The 26,538-nt window shown below is 39.2% G+C and overlaps 1 protein-coding gene across 1 annotated transcript; it reads left to right on the forward strand.

Annotated features, from left to right (window-relative positions):
• The first annotated feature begins 1,229 nt into the window (after nucleotides 1–1,229).
• On the forward strand, nucleotides 1,230–19,692 carry LOC114042545 (zinc-alpha-2-glycoprotein-like). The gene is made up of 6 exons (XM_027861232.1): nucleotides 1,230–1,389; nucleotides 6,875–6,949; nucleotides 13,636–13,902; nucleotides 16,518–16,796; nucleotides 16,997–17,122; nucleotides 19,609–19,692. Exons 1-6 carry the CDS (start codon nucleotides 1,230–1,232, stop codon nucleotides 19,617–19,619), a joined length of 918 nt encoding a protein of 305 aa, XP_027717033.1. The 3' UTR covers nucleotides 19,620–19,692.
• Nucleotides 19,693–26,538: the final 6,846 nt, after the last annotated feature.

The following is a 26,538-nucleotide window of genomic DNA, read 5'->3' on the forward strand; positions in this document are numbered from 1 at the left end:
TAGCTCTAACAGAAAGCCTGGTCCATTCTTGCCTAGTTAGACATCAGCATACAAATATTACCCTTGAGATTCAGGGCCAAGCTGTGGAAAATAACCTAATTAATAAAGGGACTGATATTGTAGAGACAATGACCACTGACAAGAAAGCTCCTTTCAGTTATTATTGTTCCTACATCTATGTGCCTACTGTTCCCTATATATAGGAATGCTTGAAGGTCATTAAATTGGACTGAATTGAATTGTATGTAGCCAGAGGACCTCTGGCTTCCTAAACAAAACTAATTTGCCACCTTCTTCCCTGATGACCCAGCTTCTATTGCATCAGTGTTTGGAAGGCTGGCATCAATGAGCCACAGTCCCTTGTTGGCATAAGTGGTTGGACGTGGGTATACATCTAAAGGTATCTGTGGTTTTAAACTAAGGGTCCTCTTGAGGGGAGGGGAGGGATGGCATCTCCTCTACTGATGAGAATAACTATGTTTCTCAGACCACCAACTCTGCTAATAGCCCAAACCCTGCAAACCTCTCCTATTGTGGAGAAGCAACCTGTGTGGAGATAGGTCTCCTATTGTGGAGAAGGACCTTTGTAGGTTCTACCCTCTCCCCTGCTCCTTAGCAATCACTGAGAGAGAAGACCCAGAAAAGAAAGCTCTCATCACCAAAGGCCTCAGCACTGTCTGGTGTTTTGACCTCAGAATTGGTTATGATTTTATCAATGGAAATGGCACTAACGAAGCGGCATTACCATCTGCTTTACCACTGCACCCACGTGGTCTTTCCATCTGACTTCCAGATGACAGCTCCTGTGTGTTGTCTCTCTCATTAGAATGTTATCTTGTTATATTTACAGTGCACAGAATGGTGCTTTGTACATAATAAGCCCTTAATAAATTATTTCCTTTCATTCATTAAACCAAAGTCTCCCTAAGCATTGGGAATGAATTTTCCTCATTGGACTGTAGAATCCCTTAAGGTACATTTTTGTCTTCTTCACATGAATTCAATTGACACTTACATATGTGGATGGCACTGTGCCAGGAACAACACCTGAAGGAGATGATGCCCTAAGGTTTCCTGCCCTAACCACAGGCTCACTCTTCTACCCACCAGACTGAGATAAGTTTTGCTTGGTGACAAATGTCCTGGTTTGCATTGACAGGAGGACAGTGTCTTGGAAGCACCAGTACTCATTTGAGTGTGGATGAGGAATAAGGAAACATTGCATATGTATGGGCCTCGTCTCATACCTGGGCACTGCTTCCTTTAACTCCTGCAAGGACAAAGAAGCCATCCAAAAAATAGAAAGGGAGAATAAAAGGAGGAAGAGAGAATCATTCACTTATTGGCTTCTCATGCTGGGTGTGTTTGCTCTGAGTGAGCTCCAGGCAGGTAAGCCCAACTTAACGAGAGGAGGACTGAGAAACCAAGAACACGTTCTAAGAAGGGAGAGAGAGCCTGTGTCCAGTGCTGGTCAGAGGGTGGACATAAGATAAAGAGAGAAGACACAGATACACAAGTAGACAAATAAAAATAAAATTAGAACCTTCTAAGCAAAGCTTTTGATGTGACCTAAACCAAGTGGAATCAATTAAAAAAATCTTTCAGAAAAAAAGTGAGTTTCCTGGAATGTACAGGGAAGAAGTAACAAATCTAGATTTAGGAGAGGCTTTGAAGACAATGGAGGACAAAAAACTAAGGTGATACAGACTGACAAACATTAGGGACAGTCTAGAGGGCAGAAATGCCAGGGGATTCTGACTGGAACCTTAGCTCTCTACCTATTATTGTTATTATTATTATTATTATTATTATTTTTAAGTTTTGTACCCTTTGTGCAGAAGCAAGTAGTGGGGCAGTTTATGGAGTGCTGGGCCTAGAGTCAAGAAGAACTGAATTCAGATCTGTCCTCAGACAATTATTTGTTGCATGATTCTAGGTTTGCCTTAATTTCCTTAACTGTAAAACAGAGATAATAATAGCCTCTCCCTAACAGAGTTCTTGTGAGGATCAAATGAGATATTTGTAAAAAGTGATTAGTTTCTTTCACAACATAACTATTATGGATATATTTTGCATGACTACACATGTATAACCTATATTGAATTGCTTGCCTTCTCATTTGGGGGTTGGTGCAGAGGGAGGAAGGGAGAGAGAGAGAATTTGGAATTCAAACTTTTTTCAATGTGTGTTAAAGTTGTTTTTACATGTAACTGGAAAATATAAAAACTAAGTAACAAAGAAAAAAATAAAAAAGTGCTTAGCACAGTGCCTGACACCTAGTGGGCACTTTCTTATATCACTTTTGACCTTAAGGTATCTCAAATGATTAATCAAGGCAGGTCAGAAGGAACACGTTTCTCCTGGGCCGCGGAGAAGCAAGTGGTAATCTCTTCTAAGGACAAGACTGGTGTACTTCTTTAGAGCTAGTGACGAATGAAGTACATTTGCACCGTGGAGATGGCTGTCAGGGAAGTAAATCCATGATAAGGGGAAGTGTGTGGCAGACAGGGAGGGATTCATAGGAAATAGGAACAGTTCTAGGTTGGCTGTGTTTGCCAGGGTTGCCTCTGAGGTCCATCAATATTACCGTGCATTAGCTCCTCATTGCTGTCCAGTGTTCAGCCTAGCCTCAAACACTCAGGTGCCAGATAAAGAGAAACCTTGATATAATCATAATCAAATGCAGTAGAGACCTATGGGTCAGGTCTCTACTGTCTCTGTAGGGGATAAAAATAAGCAAGAAGAGGTAAGTGGCACAGCTGTGTGATCACCTGCCTGTGTCTTCATCACTTAATAAGACCCAGCTTGACTGGTTCACTGAGACATCTGAGCACATCCTTCCTGCTTTAGACACCAGGCCCTCCCTCTAGGAGTATCCCTTTATTTACCCTGACCTAAGTGGAGAGAGAAGAATTGGTCTCTTTTCTCTTAGTTCAGATACAGCATTAGATGTTTTCTTTCTTTTTAAAAAAATTATTTGTTTTTTTTTGTTACACTTTAAGTTTCCAACTGTCTCCTTCCCTCTCCACTCCACACTAGAGAAGGTCACTATTTCATAGAAACACACACAAATACACACACACACACACACACACACACACATAACCACTGGGAAAAATGACATGGATTTAGTCTGCCATGACCAGTATTTGATATACCCACATTGACTTATCAAGGTCATTACTTCCCTTTTGAAATGTTAACAAAGTATCCCTTGAATAATGAATTCCAGACATTTCCTATTAGAGTTCTCCCTTCCACATCACAAGGGTTAGGGACAAGGTGCCCCCACAATTTGGAAAATCTGTGTAAAAATTTTTGGCCTTCCCTTTGTCCCAGAGAATGTCTGATTTTATTCCTTTCCTTTGATGGGGTATTTACAGTACCTTATTGTAAATTTTAGGCTAAGTATTTGGCCATAGGCAGTATGTAGGTCAATGTTAAGTAAAAATACTGTATGAAAAAGAAAATTTAAAAATATGAAATGCTAAAGTAATTTCTTATGCTGACCTGCGATATATCAAAACCACAGTGGAGAAAGTCATGATACTGAAGAGATACCTGTCTAGGGATTCAAGGTCATTGGCATATATGTTTAAGAAACCACCTTCCTCTCTCTTGAAAATCAGGACATTTATACATCTCGAACTCTGCCTTGCCTTTCCCATTTTCTATGTGCCCTCAGGGACTGCAGATAGCAGCTCAACAACAAGGCCACCTGCAATTTCTTTGTTAATCTTGGAATGTGGTTTGTCCAGATCTGATGACTTTAACACTTTGAAAACAGCTAGGCACACTCTTATCATCTCCTCACTTACTGTGGATTTCAATGATACATTTTCCCCATTGTTTTATCCCTTCTATTCCAAAGATGGTCCTCTATGGTAAAGAAGACAAACACAAAATGATCCATCTTTCATTATTATCATTAGAGCTCTCCTAAAAAAATGAGTCTTGTATTCTGTTTGATCTTTCTTCTATTGCCAATATAATGGCAAAATCTTTTCAAATTTCCATAGCATTTCCAGGAAACCACAGTCCTTCCAGTTCAAATTTAATAATAAACATTTGTATATACCTATCATGTACAAATCACTGCACCCAGTGCCGTAACTGTGAAGATAAAAATGAAAGAGCCCTACTCTTGTATTCACATCATCATCATCATCATTGTCATCATCATCATCACATCTAGTGCTTATATAGCACCTATTATGTACCAAGCAGCATGTTAAGTGTTTTGTTTTGTTTTCACCAATATTATCTTATTTCATGTCATGACAACTCTGGGAAGTGGGTACTATTATTACCACCATTTTATAGGTGAGGAAACTGAGGCAACCAGAGGTTAAGTAGCACATGTTTAATACAGAGGATTTTATCTTCATTGAGTTAAATTATTTCTGGATTGTGGCATTTTTAGTATTCCTACTAGATTATGTCACTGTTTTGTCCTCATCCCATTACCTGCCCTCAATTCTGAATTTGGTATTTTTAATCTAGATTGGAAGATGTTTCTTATGGCTCTTGAGATATTTCTCCCACTTCTCTCTTTGCTTCTTTATTGAAATCATTTGTTTTTATTTTGAGAGAATTTTAGTCTTGAAAGGATCTTACAATTGAAATAGCACTGGTTCTGAAGTCTGAAGACCTGGGTTCAAATCTCCCCTCTTACACTCAAGTGATCATGTGATCTTGACCATGTCACTCAACCTTCCTCAGGCTCTGTTTCATCATTTCTAAAATAAGAGGATCAGATTAAATGCTCTCTGAAGTACCTTTCAGCACTCCATCCATGAACCTATGCTATTTTTTCATTTCCTGAATATATGCTCCTGGTGAACCATCAATTGCAATGATGATTTTTAAAAATAAAGAGAAGAAAAGAAGTTTGGCAAAATCAAACAACACATCTGCCAAGTCTGATGGTATATATAATATCCAAAATTATTAGTTTCCCCCTCTTCAAAGAGGTTAGGGAAATATTATTCTTCCAATTCTCTTCCAAGATTCAAACTTGTCTATTCATTGCATAATGTTCAATTTCATTTTTCAATTTTTTTCTCTTTACATTGTTGTAGTTATCATCTACACTACTGCTCTGGTCCTCTTTACTTCACTTTGCATCAATTCATATTTCTTCCAAAGCTTCTCCAAATTCATCATATTCATCACTTCCTAATAGCACAGTAACGTTCCATTTCATTCTTGTATCATTAGATGTTTGACCATTTCCCCATCATGGCACCCCATCACTCTTAAATCAATTTCCCCTGCAGAGTCATAGTCCATGGAATCCTACCCATCTTCTCTTATAGCTCATTCAAATAAACCCTCCCAAAATCTAGATACTTGTCAGATAATGGCTTGTGTCTTACTCATTATAGAGTCTTTCTTCCAAGGTTCTAGCATCTCTACTTGAGCTCTACTTGAGCCTCTTTAGTGATCAAAATAAGATCTGTAATAGCATCCCAACCTAAGAGGTATAAAATCATTGGTATGATTATTTGATGATTTCTTAGCAGCATTGCTAAACAAGCTCTTCAGTGCTCAGTAAGATATGGCTGAAAGCAACTAGGAGTTCCTCATCCTCTGAGATCCCAAAGAATCAGTAAAAGCAGTTTTGCACATACCCTTTGGGGCTTTGAGCTAGAAGGGGTCCTAGCAATTATTGAGTCATGGGGCATAGGACTTAGAATAGGAAGTATCTTAGTGACCCAAGGGTACCAAACTTAAATAGCAATGGATCCCGGAGGGCCATATATTGACTTAGAAAACCACAAGTTAATATTATGTATGTTGTATTTCATTTTTATTTATTGCATTAACCATTTCTCCATTATATTTTAATCTGATCTGGGCCAAAGTCTGGAGTTTCACAGGCTACTTATGGCCTGCTGCAGCTAATTTAATACCTCTGTGACCAACTGACTTAGAGACAGAAGAACCTGAAGTCCAGAGAAGTGAGTAACTTGCCTAGGGTCATATAGATAGTAAATAACAGAGCCAAAACTCTAGGCTGAATTCTCCAACTCCAAAACCCTTGGAATTTATTGTCCTCATGATTGGACCTATAAGTTAATAAGTCAAAAAGCATTTATTAAGTGTTTACTATATGCTAGGTACAACTTTTGGTGGCTATGAAAATAGAATCATCGCAAACTGTTTCTTTGAGTGTTACTTTTTTTAGGGAAAAGCCATAAGTCACAGTAAGAAGTGAAAGTCATAACTTAAACACTGTGATGGTGGAAACCCAGGCATGGTGACTGGCAAAAACCATAACATAGATACTGTGACCACAACTTAGATAATGTGATCAGTGAAAGTCATAACACAGACACAGAGACCAGCACATGATCAGTACACAACCCTGTATTTGGCCATTTACCCAACAGCCCTGGCTTAATGCCCAAGCTTGGAAATGAGCTCATCACTATGCAGAAACCCCAAATATCCACCACATATAAGCAATTTGCTTTATAGTTCCTCCTCCCTTTGATTTTTATAATTGCCGCTGAGATTTCCTGGAGTCTTTGCAGGGGATCAATCCATTATTGAGACTATTTGCCTGACAGTCACCCCAGACTGGCCCCTAAGGTAAGTAATCCTATTGATTAAACTACTATCTATAATCAAACTGGATCTCCCAGCCTTTTTCTTTGGTACCAAAGTAGTTCCTCTGTTTGGGGAAGCCTAGAATACCCCAGTGCATGAGGATATTGGCTCATGGGAAAGTACAGAGTTTCCCAGCCAAGGGAATTCCAGACCTTAAAGCTATAAATGCCTAGACCTCTAGGTATGTTAGAGAAATAGTTAATAACATGAGATGTATTGAGGAATCACTGATAAGACATTCCCTTGTTTCCCTTTTCAGAGGAAAACAAAACTAGCCAAGCAGAAGACCCTAGCCTTGTGGGAGAACCCCATGAAGAACCCAAAACACTGCAAGGTATGTTAACTGAATGATCTGAGAGTCCTACCTGAATATTTCCCTTTGTCTCTCCATACTGCATCAGTCCATCGCTGCAGAATGATAATGGGCCAGTCTCTTGTACACCAGCATTTCTATTCATCCTTAAATTAAATGGCTGCCTATGATGCCAGAATGGATGAAAATACTACTGTACTCTTCCTGTTCATTAGCTATGCATGCTCCTTCAACACCCCCATATACAAACCTGGTTACCATTCTGTCTGTACTAACTCCTCTGATATTTACATAGCCCAACCTACTACTTGATAAAACAGAAGACTAGGTGAGAAAAGTGTTTATAACATCAAGAAACAACTTCTGAACCGATCTGTTAACAGATTTATTACCTAGACTTGCTCTGTGCTCAGTCCAGTGCTATGCACTAAGTCATACCAGATAAAATTCACCCTTCTTGACTGTTCCCAGGGACAATTGTCATGGGTATCCTACTAATACAGAGAGTGAAAGGGAGATGGGTGGCAGGACATATTGAGGCTCACATACTGAAATCTACCTTTTTTTTCTCCCTTCCTGCCATGGAGGCTACCACTATCACAAGAGACAATTCACTGCAGTGGGTACAAGACATTCCCTCTTCAGCTTCAGCATAATTCATATTATTGATGATGTGCATGTGTGTGTATATAATAAACAGAGTAAGCAAACTGTATTCAGTGAAGAATGCATCACCAAGGCACTAGGGAAAGACTTCTTTGAGCATAAGAAGGAAGTTATTTTAAGCACTCAGAAGCATTTCAATTGGCTCCTCAGATTCCTGATACAGAATGACACCAAGAGTGACAGTAAGTAAGACAAAATGAATCCATACAGCCAGAGTTAGGAGGGATCTCAGTGACCATGTAGATCATTCATGAAAGACATCCCAGCTGTACCCTACCCAACAAGTGCTTGTCCAACCTCTGAAGACATGCCAGAAAGATGAATGCAACCTCTCTTTTATCACTTTTTTATTTTAGTGTTTTATTTTCCCCAGTTGCATGGAAAAACAATTTTAACATTCATTTTTGAAACATTGAGTTCCAAATTCTCTCCCTTCCTCCCTCCCCACCCCACCTTATTGAGAAGGCAAGCAATTCTATACAGGTTATACATGTGTAGTCATGCAAAACACTTCCATAATAGTCATTGTGAAATTCAGTTGTGAAAAACTAAATGTATTTCCCTCCATCCTATTCCCCTTCATGTTTATTCTATGCTCTCTCTCCTTTCACTTTGTCCCTCCTCAAAAGTGTTTTGCTTCTGACTACCATTTCCGCACTCTTCCCTCGCTTCTATCAACCCCCTTCTCTTATCCTCTTCCACCCTAATTTCCTGTAGGGTAAGATAGATTTCTATACCCAATTGTGTGTGTATGCTAGTCCCTCTTTGAGCCAATTCTGTTGAGAGTAAGGTTCACTCACTCCTTCTCACCTCCCCCCACCTCTTCTCTACTGTAAAAGCTTTTTCTTGTCTCTTTTATGTGAGATAATTTACCCAATTCTACGTATCCTTTCTCTTTCTCCCAGTACATTCCTCTCTCACCCCTTAATTTTATTTTTTAGATATCATCCCTTCATATTCAACTCACACCTGTGCCGTCTGTCTGTATTCACTCCTTCTAACTACCCTAATAATGAGAAAGGTCTCATGAGTTACAAATGTCATCTTTCTATGTAGGAATGTAAATAGTTTAACTTTAATAAATCTCTTATGATTTCTCTTTCCTGTTTACATTTTGATGGTTCTCTTGAGTCTCATATTTTAAAATAAAATATTCTATTTACCTCTGGTCTTTTCTCGAGAATACTTGAAATTCCTCTATTATACTGAATGTCCATTTCCCCCTTCATGGATTATACTCAGTTTTGCTGGATAGGTGATTCTTGGTTGTAATTCTAGCTCCTTTGCCCTCTAGAATATCATATTCCAAGTCCTCCAATCCTTTAATATAGAAGCTGCTAAATCTTGTGTTATCCTGATTGTGGTTCCGTGATACTTGAATTATTTCTTTCTGGCTGCTTGCAATATTTTCTCCAGACCTTGGAACTCTCGAATTTGGCTATAGTATTCTGGGTGGTTTTTATTTTGGAATCTTGTTCAGGAGGTGATTGTTGGATTCTTTCAATTTCTATTTTACCCTCTGGTTCTAGAATATCAGGACAATTTTCCTTGATAATTTCTTGACAGGTAATGTCTAGGATCTTTTTTTATCATGGCTTTCAGGTAGGCAAATAATTTTTAAATGATCTTTCCTGGATCTATTTTCCAGGTCAGTTGTTTTTCCAACGAGATATTTTACATTGTCTTCTATTTTTTTCATTCTTTTGGTTTTGTTTCATGATTTCTTGTTTCTCATAAAGTCATTAGCTTCCATTTGCTCCATTGTAACTTTTAAGGAATTATTTTCTTCAGTGAGCATTTGGACCTTCTTTTCCATTTGGCCAGTTCTGCTTTTTTTTTTCAGCCAAAGACAAGGTTTATTGAAGATACACCATATTGGCCAGACTCTTGAGGAATCTGAGCACCTGTGAGCTGTTGTCTAGATCATGAGAATCTGAGCAGTGGCTAGATTATAAGAATCAGAACCCAGTTCTGCTTTTTAAGGCATTCTTCTTCTCATTGGCTTTTTGGACCTCTTTTACCATTTGGCCTAGTCTGATTTTTAAGGTGTTATTTTCTTCAGTATTTTTTATGTCTTCTTTAGCAAGTTGTTGACTTGTTTTCCATGATTTTCTTGCATTACTCTTATTTCTCTTCCAAATTTTTCCTCTATCTTTCTTACTTGATTTTCAAAATCCTTTTTGGGCTCTTCCATGGTCTGGGACTGATTTATATTTTTCTTGGAGGCTTTGCATGTAGGGGATTTGACTTTGTTGTCTTCTTCTGAGTGTGTGTTTTGATCTTCCTTGTCACCAAAGTTTCTATAATCAGAATTTTTTTCTATTGTTTGCTAATTGTCCCAGCCTATTACTTGACTTTTTAACTCTTTGTTAAGGTAGGGCTCTGCTTCCAGGGTGGAGTGTGAACTGTCCCAAGCTTAAGGGGGTTTGTGCAGCTGTTTTCAGAGATACTTCTAGGGACCTGCAAGTTTTCAGTTCTTCCAAGGTGGTATGAACTAAAGAGAGGTATTTATTACTCTCCTGGTCTGTGCTCTGGTCTGTGAGCAATCACAAACACTCTTCTGTCCTGGAACTGTGGGGAGGGTCCCCCCTCCACTGCTGCAACAAGCTCTGCTATGCTAGTGCTCCTTAACCTGGGACTGCCACCCAGGACTGCAACTGGGACTCAAGTATGGACAAAGCAACAGAGTTTTGCCTCAGATAGTGGAATAAAGGCAGGGACTCAGCTGAACTCTCCCCAAACTCCTCCAAATGCTTTTTAAAATGACTCTAAACAGATTCTAGAGCATCAGAACCCACGAAAAGAGAGAGTGAAGCAAATTTCCAGCACATGACAGCCTGGAAGGTTGACAAGAAAGGTCCTTTGCATCAGGATGAGAGAGGCATGCATTCAAGTGCAGGCTAGCAGTGAAGACCAGGCCCCAGCAAACTCAGAGCAGGCTTTAGGGTGACTGAATCACTGGTAGCAGTGGCAGTTTACAGACTTCTCAGCCTACAGACATGAAAGACAACTTAGAAGTTTAGCAGGAAAGGTCTGTAAGACCTGGGTGAGAGAGGAACACAGACCAGTAAAGGCTGTGCCAGCACAGCCCTGGCCCAAGCAAACCAGGAGCAGACCTTGGGAATGATTGAATTGGCAGTGACCATGGCTCCTTCCTGAGCTCTCAACCTATAGAAACTAAGGGGGTTGAACAACTAGTCAGAATGCTCCATCTCTTGAAGCAACACATTCAGTTTTTGGACAACATTGTTAGGAAAAGCTTAAATTTCCCTCTTTGCAACTTCTACCAATTAATCTTCATTATGATTTGTGGAGCCAGATGTAAGAAACCCAATCACTCCTCCAAGCAATAGCCCTTCAAATTCTTAGACAGCTATCATGTCCCTGCTCCCAAGTCTTCTTTTCTCCAAGCTTAACATGACCAGTTCCTTCACCATCCTGGCTGCCGTAATCAGGGATAGGATTAAATGACTTACAAGGTCCCTTCCAGCTCTTAATACATGATCCCATGGTTTGTGAACAAAACTGAACTTATCATTATCTGTTCTAAACCTATCCCTCCCCCAAACCCACTACTGGTATAGAGAATCACCATAACTTCAATCTAAAAGGTTTCCAATCATGGAGTCATTTATCTTCTTGTGGTCATTCTTTTTCTCATGCTCACCCAGTAGCCAGCTTGTAATCACTGTAATCACACTTACTTTGTAGGTTTAGAAAATCATTTTACAAATATGTCATTTTGTCTTCAAGGCAACCTTTGGAGGTAGGAGTTACTATTATTCCCATTTTACAAATGAGAGAACTGAGGCAGACAAAAATTAAATAGCTTGCCCAGGGTCATACATCTAGTTAATGTTTGAGGTTGAATTGAATTTAGGTCTTCCTGACTCCAGGCCAGCACCCTCTCCATTGTGCCACCTAGCTGACTCTACCTTAGCAATATCACTCTCATCCATCCCACACTCTCTACTCGAATGACTTTTGAAGCAGGCCAGGCTACCATCATGTCTCACCTCTATTATTATAATAAGCTTTTAAGTTGCTTCCCTCTTTCTAATATCTCCTCTATTCAAACAATACTCCACTCCACAGTCAAAATAATTTTCATAAAGCACAAATCTGATGCAGTTTTTCCCCAGCTCAAAAATTTTCCATAGCTCTCCATTGTTTCTAGGATGAAACACAAACTCTGCCCTTGACCTTTTAAACATGTTTGGCTTCACAATCCTGCTTCAGCCTACCTTTCCAGATTTATTTCATATTACTCCCTGCCATATACCATGTTCCAGAGAACCTGGACAACAAGCTGTTCTTTCACCTCAGTCTTCTAGCTCCTCTTTGAGTGCCCTTGTGTTGTGCTCCTCATGCCTGGAATGTTCTCTTTCAACTCTATCTCAGAATCCTTTGTTCCCTTCAAGGTTACATGAAATGCCACCGACTATATCATATCTCTCCAGACCCTCCTAGTTCTTAATGCTCTTTCCCACTTCAAATTACCTTGCTCTGACTATTATGTTTACAAATTGTTTACCACCACCACCTCCTAAAATGTAAGCTTATGGAGCTCAGGACCTATTTTCTTTTTACTTTAAATCCTTGGTGCCAAGTACACTGCCTTGCACATAGTTAGCATTTAATAAGTGGTAATTAAATTGAATTGAGCTGATAACAAGCCTGTGGCCAGAGAAAATACCACATATAAGAGAGCAAGAAAACTAGGTGAATTAGATATGTTCTCATTGGCTAAGGAGGGCGGAACTAGGAACAATTAATTGGTGGAAGTTACAGAAGGAAGGGTTTGTAAAGCTTTCTAACAGCTAGAACTGTCCAGCAGAGGGAAGATGACCCTGTTGGACTGTGATAAAGGGTATTCCTCATCACTTGAGGGCTGACTTCTAATTCAGAGATTCTGTGAATCTGTGAAGAATGCAGATCTGGGCTTTTACCTGATGGTGCATATCAGGGAAACTTCCCAGCGCAGACACTTTTCAGAGTCAAAAACTCTCAGAGTTGACTGCAACCCCCAAAACTATCTAGTCCCTTTTCATTGTTGCCTTCTTTCTGCCACAACTACCACATCCTGCTTCTGAGTTCTAGGACCCATTTCCATTCCCTTTTCTCATTTCTGTTCCTTGATGGTAAGAACCCAGATGAGAGTACTTTTAGAGTTTATCTCTATGTATAAATTCAGAAATTATACATTAAGATATGGTAACTAGACATTCACATAATCAGACTCATTCTAATGACAAGTCTACATGATTCTACCTTATTAGAGTTCTCCAGTGTCACTAAGCAGTGTTTTTCCCTAAGGAGAGAATAGTTGGTCCACTCTTGGTCTAGAGACTAATTCAAACCAAAATACAGGTCACCTCTAAAAGTGACCAAAAAGCAACATTTTTCCATATTAGTCCTTGACTCAATTTACCTGCTCCACAATATTCCATTCTTCTAGAAAAATATATGTTTACATAGAGAAAGTCCTTTCCTCTGAGTAAACCTAGGAGGTATAGAGTACAAGTACTATTACCCTTATTTTTGTACAACAGGAAAGACACTGTTTAACAGTAAAAAATTCTTTAAGCCATGCAAAGCACTTTTCATACATTTTTACATCTACTAGGAGGCAGTATGGAGTATGGAGTCCTGGAGAGAGCTCTAGAGTTGGAATGAGGAAGATTTGTGTTTGAATCTCACATTATATACTTATTAGCTACATGACAAGTCATTGGGCAAGTCACTTAATGCCATGAAGCCATGTGTCCCTTATTGGTAAAATGAATATAATAATAAAACCTCTCTCTCAAGGTACTTGTGGGGATCATCAGCAATAATATTCTGTATGTGAAGTGCTTTGAAGATCTTAAAGATACTGTATAATCTTGGCTATTATCATCATTATAAACTTTGAGGGCTTAAGTGAATTACTCAAGGTTATATAGTTAGCAAAAACAGAGACTGGATTCACAGTGGCCCTTTTAACTTTAATTCCAATCCTAATTCCATTACATCATACTGACTCATAAATCTCTCTACAGAGAATCACACAATTCAGCTCTTTACAAACTGTGAAGTGGATAATGACATTCAGATGGACAGCCATATTGGTTTTGCCATAGATGGTGAAGATTTTATCAAGTTTGATGATCAGAGGGATTGTTGGGCAGTCATGAAGCCCGGAGCAAAGTGCTTCAGAACCACAGCAGAAAGTAGCTTTGGGATCAAAATGAGAGAGAAGTCTATAAAGCAATATTGTGTTAACATGATGAGGATAATCCTGCTATACTCAAGCATGCAGGAAAATGGCAAGTTCCCAGTCCTTCCTGTTTCCTCCCAGGATTCTCTAAGGCCATGACAACAAAGCATAGGCTCTGGTCAGTCTTATCAAGCTGAGGAAACTCTGAGCTTGAGCTTGGGACAGACTGACTCTTGTCAGAGGGCAAGTTTAGTTAAACGTGGAGATTTTCCTCAACAGAGGAAAGATTACCAGGTGATAACTCTTCTAATCCACAGTAACTCATAAGAATGTGTTTCCTCTGATATGGAAAGAGTGTTATAAGCAACAAGTGAGACAGTATACACACTGATTATATCATGAATCCTTTCAAGTATTAAAATATTCAACACCTAGAACAGTTTCTTTGGGGATCTGGTGATATAGTCATCAGCACCATTAACTAATAATTATTGGGAGTCTAGTGTGTGCAAAGCACTGTCCTAGGTTCTGAGTAGTGTGCAGGCATGCCTCAGAGATATTGTAGGTTAGGTTCCAGAACACTACAATAAAGTGAATATTGCAATAAAATGAATCAAACATTTTTTTTGTTTCCCAGTGCATGTGAAAGTTGTATTTACACCATACTGTAATCTACTAAGTGTGCAAAAGTATTATGTCTAAAAATGTACATGACTTAATTAAAATGCTTTATTGCTGAAAAATGCTAACCATCATCTGAGCCTTCATTTATCCTACTCTTTTTGCTAGTGGAGGGTCCTGCCTCAGTGTTAATGACTGTTGACTGATCAGGGTGGTAGCTACTGAAAGTTTGGGTGGCTGTAGCAATTTCTTAAAGAAGACATCAATGAGTTTTGCCACATTGACTCTTCTTTTTTTTTTTTAATTTTTAGGCAATCGGGGTTAAGTGACTTGCCCAAGGTCACACAGCTAGTAAGTGTCAAGTGTTTGGTCTGAGGTCAGATTTGAACTCAGGTCCTCCTGACTTCAGGGCCGGTGCTCTATCCACTGTGCCACCTAGCTGGCCCCTGACTCTTCTTTTTAATTGAACACTTAGAGGCCATTGTAGAGTTAGTAGCTGGCCTAATTACAATATTGTAACTAAGGGAATAGTGAGGCTTGAGGACAAGGAGAGAGACCAGGGAACAGCCAGTTGGTAGAGCAGTCAGAACACATTCAATATTTATTGATTAAGTGAACCATCTTATACCAGCACAGTTTGTGGGGTCCCAAAGTAATTACAATAGTAACATCAAAGATCACTGAGCACAGGTCACCATAAAAGATAATTACATCTTTTTATTAAAATTATTTAATATTAAATAATGTTTAATATTAAATAATATTTAATCATAATGAAAAAGTCTGAAATTGTGAGAATTACCAAGATGTGACATGATGTGAGTGCATGCTGTTAGAAAAATGGTATCGATCAATTTGCTTCATGCAGGGTTGCCACAAACCTTCAATTTGTAAAAAAAACAAAACAAAACCAAACCAAACCTCAATAACCACAAAGCTCCATAAAGTGAAGTGCACTAAAATGAGGTGCACCTGTATAAAGAAGTACAAAATACTATCCTAGTCTCCAAGAGGCTTAGGAGTTCCTTGAGTTTAAGGGGAAAATGAATGAATAAGTGCATTAATTAAGGAAGGAAAGAAAAATTGTTTATCAAGTGGTTATTATATACCAAAGACTGTGCTAAGCAGTGGGGTTACAAATAAAAGAACAAAACAGTCCTTGCTATAAAGGAACCCATGCTGGGGATTATACAATATATAAGAATGTTCTGCATTAGGGCAGACAACAAGGCCCAAGAGTTCATAGTGTGCTTTGACGGGCTCCATAGGCTATAGTGCTTAGTAGAAGGAAAATTGGTAAAGCCCAGTGATTCCCCATTTTACCAGAAGAATTGCAATTTGTTACTCCCTGGTCATCTAAGTAAATACTGTGAATAGTTATATTTTAGGTGGGAACTACAAGAAATCATCCCGTAACATATGGGGAGAAGAGAGTAGGCCTATGTATCAAATTATATTAAGGCTCTGGGTTCTCCTCCCCCTGCTTGTGGGAAACAATGAATGAAGGTCAGCAAACATTCAGGAAATAAAAAAAGGAAGGAGACATTGGCAGGAAGGTAAGGGAAGTGGGCCTACTGTGAGCCACCTGGTGCCAATGCTAACAAATCAACATTGTCCTTCACATGCTCTAAAGGCAGGTTTCATAGTAGCAGACTTGAATTTGTCCAACCCAAATGGATGCCTTAGGAACATTGATTTAAATCTTGTCACACTGATAGAGACGGTGGGTTCATAAATTTTAATGTTCTTAGAAAGTCCTAGTCTCAGAAGGAACGAACACATGTGATACATGAGCGCAAGAACATTTCCATTCACAGTGATGCAAATAGTAGCAAGCAAGTGTTATTAATGTGTCAGAGAAGAGGCATTGGAGTGAGGGAGACAGAAATGTGAGAAACTGGTCCTAGGGATAAGATGGCTTTTGCAGCAACCAAAACAGTAATAACTATTATTTGACAAAGTCAATAATTGCTAGAGAAAGATTGAGGACAGAGTAATGTAGAAGGAAAGGAAAAGAGAGAAAGGATACAGAAGTGAAATTGGAAGAATAGAAGGTCATTGAGCTTTGGAGATAATACCTTTTCTCTTAATCTTTCTCTTCAGTGGCCCCTGAGGTGACTGTGTCCCGCCATGATGCTCCAGATGGTAGAGTCACCTTGAACTGCACAGCCACAGGCTTCTATCCTCACTCTATCCAGCTGCATTGGGACAAGGGTGGGCAGCTGGGTGTGTGGGGGCAAGAGAGCTCCAGTGGCACTTTGCCCAATGCTGATTCCACCTTCCACCTCCAAATCACACTGGAACTTCCTCCTGGTGATTCAGAGACAGGTTGCACCTGTGTGGTAGAGCACAGTAAGCTGCAGGCTCCAACTGTATATCCTGGTGAGTGTTCTTCCCCAACTATGTGGGCTCATTCCTCAGAAGCTAGGTCATGAAATGGGATGTCATCATGCTTATCACCCCCCCCCCTTTCCTCTCTGAGTAATGTTCCACAGAGCAGTATTTTCATTGGACATGCTCTCCAGTTGCCTGTCGTCTCAAAAAATGCTTCTTGTTTACTTGTTGCCTTTCATACCCTACAGTCCCTGAGAAGCCCACTGTGAGGAGGCCATGGGTCATGGCCCTGGTTCTCCTAACAGTTATCATTCTGGTGCTGAGCTGTGCTGGAGCCTTCATCACATGGAAGAAGAAGAAAACACGGAAAATATGTAAGAAAAGGGGGGTGGGGGGAAACTAATTGCCTAAGTACAAGATGAGGGGAGAAAGGGATAGGGAGCAGATGTCACAAGGAGTGAGGATGTTACACTATCCCTGTACCTCACAGAGTTCTGAGGAGAAAAGCTCTTTGTAAACAGAATGATAGTGTCAGAGGATTGGAGATGGAAGAGACCTCAGAATGAACCTCTAGTACAACTGGTCCAACTTTCTTGAAAAATGGTCATCTAGATTCAGCTTACCGACCTCCAACGACAGCACATTTGCCTCTTTCTAGGACAGTCTGTTTGACTTTTAGATTTTTGTGAAAGCTCTCCTGACATCAAGCCTAAATCTATCTCAGAGCAACCTCAGCAAATTTCTCCTAGTTCTCTTTACTAGGTATAAGAATGTCAAGGTGAATACCTCTTTCACATGGTAGTTATTTAAATACTTGTATTACCTTTACCGAGCAGAGGCATCACCTTGCCAACAAGGGCCCATATAGCAAAGCTATGGTTTTTCCAATAGCAATTTATGTCTGTGAGAGTTGGGCTATAAGTGAAACTGAATGCCACAGAATCGATCCTTTCAAATTGTGGTACTGGAGAAAACTGTTGAGAGTCCCTTGGACAACAAGCATGTCAAAGCAGTCAACACCTAAAATTCAGACTGTTCATTGGAAGGTCAGATACTGAGAAGACAGGACTTATTGGAAAACACCCTGACGTTGGGAAAGAATGAGGGCAAAAAAAGAAGGGAACAACAGAGGATGAGATGGATAGATCATGTCATGGAAGCAACAACATGAGCTTGGACAGACTTTGGGAGATAGTAGAGGATAGAAAGGCTTGGCATGTTGTGGTCCATGGGGTCATGAAGAGTCAGACATGACTAAACAACTGAAAAACAAAATTACTATTACACACCTCCTGTGTCTTTTCTTCTCCAAGATAAAAATTCCCAATATCTTAACCATCCCTTATAATATCCTGGTTTCTATTTTTTTTTTTTTTTACCATTAGAGTAGTCATTCATGAAATGTAGCATTGAGAACAGAACATGACACTCCTTATGTGGGTTGACCAGGAAGAATACAGAGGGTCTATCATTTCCCCATTCCTGGACACTGTGCTATTCTCTTAATGAAGCCTAAAAACAACATAAGCTCTTTCATAGGGACTCATCACACTTGCTTGAACGTCATGCATCATCAACCTGTCACCTGCCTTTTTTTACTATATATTTAATTTTTTTTATCCTGAGCTACGTAATAACTCAGGGCTAACAAAAAATCATTTCTTATTAGTTAGTAAACTTGCAACCAATTCTCATTAAAATTTATTAACTTAAGTCTGTACTCTAGTTCTTTAAATATTAATAGTTGAGTAACTAAAAAATTACTTTTCAGTATAATAGCTACTCATATATAATTTATTAGCATTGTAAGCAAAGAAAATAATTTACTATATTTTGGTTAAAGGAATGTTCTTGGCCAGAGTCACCAAATCTCATTATAATGCTAGATAACTTTCTTCACTTCTTTGAAGAATATGACCCCATATAATTCAGTTTACTTCAGTTCCCCCCGCCCCCAACCAAAAAAAGTGTTTTTATGCCTTTTTAAGGTAAGAGTCAAATTCAGTCACCCAGGAAATGAGTTAGATTACTCTTTTTTATTTGCCTCTTCAATGATCACTGGAAACAATTGTTACAAAATATACTCTTCTTGCCAACTCCTTACAGACTCTTCATAGTAACGTAGTAACATAACAGAGTAACTCTTTGCAATATAATACTTAGGACAGTACTAATGAGGAGAAAGTTTTACTTCACCTTCTTCCTCTGTATCTTCTCCATGGAGTTCTCATAGATCCTCAGATACTAGATAAAAAACATGCAACCTCTTCCAGATTTTACAGGAGGAATTGCTTCATAGTAAGGCATTTTTCAACTGGCACTTCAAACTGTCAAATCTGCCTATAATCTATGTGAGAGAGACATTTGAGACTGCAATCTTATTCACACTGATTGTGTGTTCTGCTAAAAGCCTCAGTTCTTTTCCAGAACAAATACTCCTTCAGTCTTGTATTTGTGCAGTGAATATCTGGTTTAATTCAAGAACAGGACTTTATACTTATTCCTGCTAGGTTTGATTTTATTACAATCAGCAGGGTATAGTGGAAAAAATGCTAGACATGGATTCAGGGGAGACATGAGTTTCAAACCTTCCTACCCTAGATCTTCCTAACTCATTGTCCAGAAGTGACAGATAACTCTAGTGTATACCAAAGGATAAGTTTCCATCCTGGCACATCCTCAGGTCTGATAGGAGACACAATCCTTCTTTTCTAATCAGGAAGGTACACAACTGTCTTTGGGAAGCACCCAGTCTGTTATAAGATCTGCTGCTGCCTGGAGATAGGATGCTGAATGAGTTAGAGATTCAAGTACTTCCCGGCTTGTGGGCCTTCTACATTTACCTCTATTTCTCTTTCAGGTCACTCATAAGCAAGCCACAATGGATGGTGAACTCCCTGTAAAGGGAGTTGGTATTTGCACAATGAGGAAGCCATCAGTGGAGGAGAGCACTGAAGAGGGTCTTTGGGCATATATGTAAATTCTAGTACCCTGATCTCTCTCTTAATCTGTAATCAGGATTAAGACAGGTCTTCCAATAGAAAGTGGAACATGGGCATGAAATCTGCTATCAGCTTTTCTCAGGGTACAGATTATTACATGTCTACAGAACAAGTTAAAATAAATACGTTTTTAGGTATTCATCTGGATACTCAGGCTATCTGTGTTTTCAACTCAGAACCAACTCCTGCTGTTTGCCCTGCTTGGGTGGCATTTCCTGCCTCAATGCCTATTATTTTAATGTATGAAATTTGTGTAGTGGATAGATCACAGGGCCTGGATTCAGGAAGTCTTGCCTCAGAAACTTCCTAAGTGTGTGACCCTGGGCAAGTCACTTCATCTCTGTCTACTTTAACTTCTTTATCTGTGAAATGGGAATAATCATAGCACCTACCTCCTAGGCCTGATGTGAGGATCAAATACAATAATATTTATGAAGCTCTTTGCAAACCTTAAAACATTATATACAAGTTGGTTGTTGATGCAGTGGAAAAAAGAGCTCAGCTTAAAGTCAGGGTCCATGAGTTTTAATCCTAGATCTGATACTTATTATTCTGATGACTCTGAACAACTCATTTAAACTCTCTAAGCCTCAGTTTCCTCATCTATAAAATTTTGGAAACAATATGGCTCTACCTATCTCACATGGTCCTAATGAGGAAGATGCTCTGTAAACCTTACCACATTTCTTAAATGTGATTTTTGATTATATTTATTAATTTTTAGGCAATTGGGGTTAAGTGACTTGCCCAGGGTCATACAGCTAGTAAGTGTCAAGTGTTTAGTCTGAGGCCGGATTTGAACTCAGGTCCTCCTGACTTCAGGGCCAGTGCTCTATCCACTGTGCCACCTAGCTGCCCCTGATTTATGATTATATTTAGAGAGACAGCATAGTGATGTGGGAAGAAAGCTGGGTTCAAGGCTAAGATGACCTTAGATCAAAGCCCACCTCTGACACATCTGGCTGTGTGACTTCGGGCAAGTCACTTCCCCCCAGTACCCCAAGCAACCCTCTAATTTCATAAACTGCAGAGAAGATGCTGAGATTTATTGATAGAGAGAATGTTCATTCCCAGAGATTCCTATAATGTAATCACAGTAGCAATCCCAGTCCCTGTTCCTATTCCTATCAAGTCTCTGCTCAAAGCCACTTTTTCTGTGGTTTGTCAATCGAATGCATTCATGATGTCAAGGGTGTGATGTTCCTGCCAATGGTGCAAGTCACAAACCAGCCACATCCTCCTAGACTAGGTTGTTCCCGCCCATAGTTTTCCTTAAACTCACAAAGATGTTCCATATGAACATTCTCATTATGATAATAACACTCCATATTTATAGGAAGCCTTGCAGTTTATGAGGTGCCCTCTTTAATGTTGATAATGCAAGCTTTATTGGCAAATGAGGAAACTGAGGCTCAGTGTAGTGATGAGACATTCTTAAGGTTGCATCACTAGTAACAGGGCATAGACAGGACTCCAGAGCAGTTCTTCTGGTCTCTTTAGCCTGCCCTTCCCACAACTCCAGGCAGATCTCTACCTCCCCTAACAATCCCTCAGCACTTTCTATTAATAAGATGCCCAGTATGGTTTAGTCAAAAGAGCCCTTTACTGGGAGATGTACTAACAATTATAGGACCATAACACTGTCAATCTAGGGATGGAAGGGAATTCAGAAGCATCTACATCAACCTCCTCAGTTTACAGATGAAGAGATTGATGCACAGGGAGTTGAGATGACTTGTCCAAGGTCATACGAAAAAACAGAATTTGAACCCAGGTTCTCTAATTCAAACAGTGATGCCCTTTCCTATGTTGCTGGTTGTTAGCTGTGTGAAATTAAAGTGACCACCTCTTTCCTTTGGTACTCAATTTCCTTATCTGTCAAATGAGGGAAGTTCCCTAGAACAATGAAATTCTAGGACCAGACTCTAACCCTATTTTTAGCTCACTTGATATTCCTACCAGACTGTGGGTGTGTGTGCTATTTGGCTCATTAGCTTCATTCTACAGAAAAAGAATCTGAGACCCAAGGGAGATGGATTACTCTACTTGCCCAGGATTATCTAGCATCCTTAGGAGGTTAAGATCTCTATTGATCCAAATTCAATATTCCTAACATTTCTTGATGTTGCTTTTCTTTTCTCTATCCCAAGCTGTAAGAATGGTTGTCTTCCATAAATCATTGTACCTGCTATATTCAGCTTAGCTTTATAACTAAATTCCTTTGACTGTTCTTTCATTGTTTGATATGTCTTGGGACCCCTCTCCTCCAAATATTCTAAGCTGTGTAAGGCTAAAGACTATGCATTCTCTGGTATCCCCAGCATCCAAACATATGGTTGAGCACAAAATAAAGGCTTGCTGAAGTTCAAAAGAAGAGATTTGAGAGTGAAACCCAGGTCTCCTGAGTCCAGCACTGCATGGCCTCTTGATCGATGTTATTGGTCAGTCATCTTTCAGTCATGTCTGATGCTTCCTGACCTCATTGGAGATTTTCTTGACAGAAATACTGGAGTGGCTTGCCATTTCTTTCTCCAGATCCTTTTACAGATGAGGTAACTGAAACAAACAGGGTCACACAGCTAGCGATCATCTGAAGCCAGATCTGAACTCAGGAAGATGATTCTTCCTGACTCCAGCAGCCCTATTCAATAAAGAAGCCCAACCAATTGCTTCTATTGACAGGCCCACTGGAGGTCATAGAGGTGATAAATGGCAGTGGTAGGGATAGGGTCTCCCAAGGCCAGCTTAGTGCTCTTTCCCTTCCATTTTCATATCTCAAGTTCTCAATAGAATGTAATCTCCTTGAGGAATAGAGTGTGAGTGTGTGTGTGTGTGTGTGTGTGTGTGTGTATGTGTTTATTTTTCATTTTTATATGTCTTATATCTGTCAGGGCAGCTAGGTGGCACAGTGGATAGAGTTCCGGGCCTGGAGTCAGGAATACTCAGCTTTCTGAGTTCAAATCTGCTCAGCTACTTACTAGCTGTGTGACCCTGGTAAAGTCACTTAACCCTGTTTGCCTCAGTTCCTCATCCGTAAAATGATGTGGAGAAAGAAATGACCAACCATTCTACTATCTCTGCCAAGAAAAACCCAAATGGGGTTACAAAGGGTCAAATATGACTGAAAAATGACTGAACAACAACAACATCTGGAAACTAGTAGTCAATAAATTGTTGTTGAATTGAATTTCACTGAAAAGAACTGAATTGAGTTAGGGTATCCATAATGCTGGAGGGAGGAAGAATTGGTGGTCTCTTATCATTTACTTTTTTTTTTTTTTTTAGAGATCTGAGCACTTTCCTTCTTCAGATGTTGGTAGGAGTTTTGAAGTGATAAGATTTCTGCTGGTGAGACGTGTAAGGGAATGTATTGGAAATTACAATGTAAAAGAAAGACAAATGGAAGGGGAAGGTATGACCTCACACACAGATAGAACATCCAAAACAAATCTGAGAAAGTCTTATATTCTTTTTTTTATTACTGAAACTTAAATGCACAATAAGAAAAGAAAAAGGAACATATTATAAACTTAAATACAAAACAAGAAAAAAAGCATACTATGTACGCAGAACTTAAAAGAAGATTCAAAATATATGCAATAAATTTCCATTTCAAAAACATATATAATAAATACTATTTGTTATGTTGAGAGCTGCCCATCTTTGCTTCTTTTTTAGTTTTCTTTTGTTCTCTGCTGTGCACTTTCTTACATTGTTCTTCCCCCCCTTCTTTCTCCCCCCAGAAGGCTTCAATTAAGCATGGATATATTTATATATAGATATAGATATATAGATACACATACACATCTGTACACATACATACATATATGCACATATAGACACATACTTTCCCTAACAAATTCTACTTCTGATAATTGTTTTTATGTATGTGCATATGTCTCATTTCCTACCCCTCCTAACTCTTCTACTTTACTTCTATTCTCTACCTTGCCCTCCTATTACTTAACCTAACACTGCTCCAAGGATCCCACCCTTAGCCTCCCATTCCTATAAATCTAAACTCCCTTCTATACCCCTTAACCTGTTCTCTCACCCTTCCCTCTAAATATTACTCCTTTGTCCTTCCATTCCCATTAATCTAAACATCCTTCTATATCCTCCCCTTAACCTATTCCCTCACCCTTTCCTCTAGAGATCCCTCCTTTTTCCTCTCCCCTCTTTCTATCCCCTTAGCATTTCATTTCTTTCTGAATATAGAAGACTTTTATACTCTTCCAGATATATATGTATTGTTCCCTCTTGAACCCATTCCTGATGAAAGTATGTTTCCAGAACTAACAGCCCTCCTCCCCCATCTAATTCCTTTGTATTGGTCCTTCCTCTCGCACCTCATTGGCATGAAACAATTACTCTTTTTAGCTGTTCCTAAACAATTTTACTTTTTAAATTCATATCAGACTTGGGTCTACCCCAATCTTTCTTATGAATTACCCAATTACTAATAACAATCTTAGACATGTTTTACATTTTACATACATAAAAGGTAAACAGTTTGTCCTTATTGAGTTCCTTGTAATTAGTCTTTGGTAAATACCTTATATTTCTCTTAGCTCTTATATGTCATAACTTCTATTAAGTTCAGGTTTTTTTAAACAAAGTTCTGAAAGTCTGACAGTTCATTAAATATCCACTTTTTTTTCATTCAAAATTATGCTTAGGTTTGCAGGGTATGATATTTTTGGCTGTAACCTCAGTTTTTTGCTCTTCAATATATAATGTTCCAAGACTTATGGTCGTTTAGTGTCACCACTGCTAAGTCTTGTGTGATTCTAATTGTGGCACTGTCATATTTAATTTTTTTCTTGTTGCTCATAATATTTTATCCTTGAGCTGAGGGTTTTGGAATTTGAATATGATATTCCTATGAGTTTTCCTCATAGCATCTTTTTCAGGTGGTGATCAGTGGATTTTTTTCTATTTCTACTTTTCCCTCTTATTCTAATGCTTCAGGATAATTTTCTTTAATTATTTTTTGTATTATTGTACCAAGATTCTTTTTTTGATCATAGCTTTCAGGTAGTCAAATTATTCTTATGTTTTCTTTCCTTGATCTGTTCTCCAGATCAGTTGTTTTTCTTATGAGATGTTTCACATTCTCTTCTATTATAATTTTTTTTTATTATTCCTTGATTTCTTATAACTTCAGTGTCTTCTCTTTGCCCAGTTCTGACTTCTAAGGAATTATTTTCTTTCTTAAGATTCTAGATCTCCTTTTCTAACTGGTTGACTTTCTTTTCATGATCTTTGTGTTTTTCTTAGATTGTTCTTATTTTTTTTTAAGTTTTTCCTCAATCTCTCTCATTTGATTTTAAAAGTCTTTTTAAAGTTCTTCCATGAACTCTTTTTAATCAGGTGATCATTTGACATTACTCTTTGGGGTAGAAGAGGGTTTCTTTGCTTCAGTGTCTTCCTCTGAAGATGAACCCTGGTCTTCTTTATTCCCATAGTAACTCTCTATGGTTGGATTCTTTCTCCTTTGCCCGTGCATTTTTTTTTGTTTGTAATAACTTAGTTTTTATAGCCACCTCTAGTCCTGGGATATGAGGGATGGTGCCTCTAGCCTCAGATTCTCCTTCAGTTCTCCACTTTGGCCTGGAACTGGAACCAAGACCTTCAGCCTCCTGTAAGTACCCAAAGCCAGTAGCATCTCTGCCCCACTGCTTCAGTACTCACTGGTGGAGTGTGCTGGTTCCTTCTTGCCCCTGGCCATGTCTCTACAGCACAGCTGGGTCTGGAGTGCCTTGTCAGTAGAGGCTCCCTCAATCTTCCCTGGCTCAGATGCCCAACTCCCCTCACTGTCCCAGGGGTAAAAGTTCCTGCAGCTGGGATCAAGGCAGCCTCCTAACCCAGCTAACCCCAGGGCTTGCCACTTGTTGTTTAAGCAGACCTAGAACCTAGCTTGGAGGTGTTTACTCTTCACAGGGACCAAATATTATTTTGGGACTTTTCTTCAGATCTTCTCCTATTGTCCAAGGGGGACCCCTGTTTTGCCCCTACTCTTATTTATTTTTACTCCTCAATATTTGGCCAGTGGCACTCTTTCATCTCTTTTGTGGGGAAAAATCTTGAGAGCTTGGAATTTTCTGACCTACTCTGTTATCTTCCCGGAATCCTCTCCAAAAAATCATATATTCTTAAAGGCAGAGGAAGCCAATGAGAAAAGGGAAGCTCTTATTTCTTCCACTCTCTCATCCTGTCCCTGGGAATTTGGAAATTCAGGAATTTTGGTTAGGGATGGTTTGTGTAGGTAGGGCAGGGAGACCTGGATGTCTGGAAACTGATCCATGAAGAATACCTTCAGAACTGGGGACCTGTTGTCAACTCTTGTCAGCAGCAAGAAAGTGTTGTCTTGTCATGAATGGGGGCCATTTGGATTAAAGTTTGTTATTCCTTCATCCTAGCACACTGAGTGCTTTCCTTTTCTTTTTCTTCAATTTAAAACTAAGACAATAAAATATGCTTCTATTGGAAGTGAATGTTCACATTTGAATGTTCGAACATTTAGGCACCCCACTTGCTGCAAAATGTAATATTGAAATGATCAGAGGACATGAACAAACTGTTTTCAGATGAAGAAATCAAAGTTATCTATAGGCACATGAAGAAGTGCTCTAAATCACTTTTGATAGAGAAACAAATTAAAACAATTCATGTCTATGACAATAAAAGGAACATAATAAATGCTAGAGAGGATGAGGGAAAATTGGGCACTAATGCATTGTTGGTGGAGATGTGAACTGATCCAACCATTCTGGAGGGCAATTTGG

This window comes from Vombatus ursinus, unplaced genomic scaffold (genome assembly GCF_900497805.2).
Source record: "Vombatus ursinus unplaced genomic scaffold, bare-nosed wombat genome assembly UNPS02014598.1, whole genome shotgun sequence".
In the NCBI taxonomy this organism is placed as follows: domain Eukaryota; kingdom Metazoa; phylum Chordata; class Mammalia; order Diprotodontia; family Vombatidae; genus Vombatus; species Vombatus ursinus.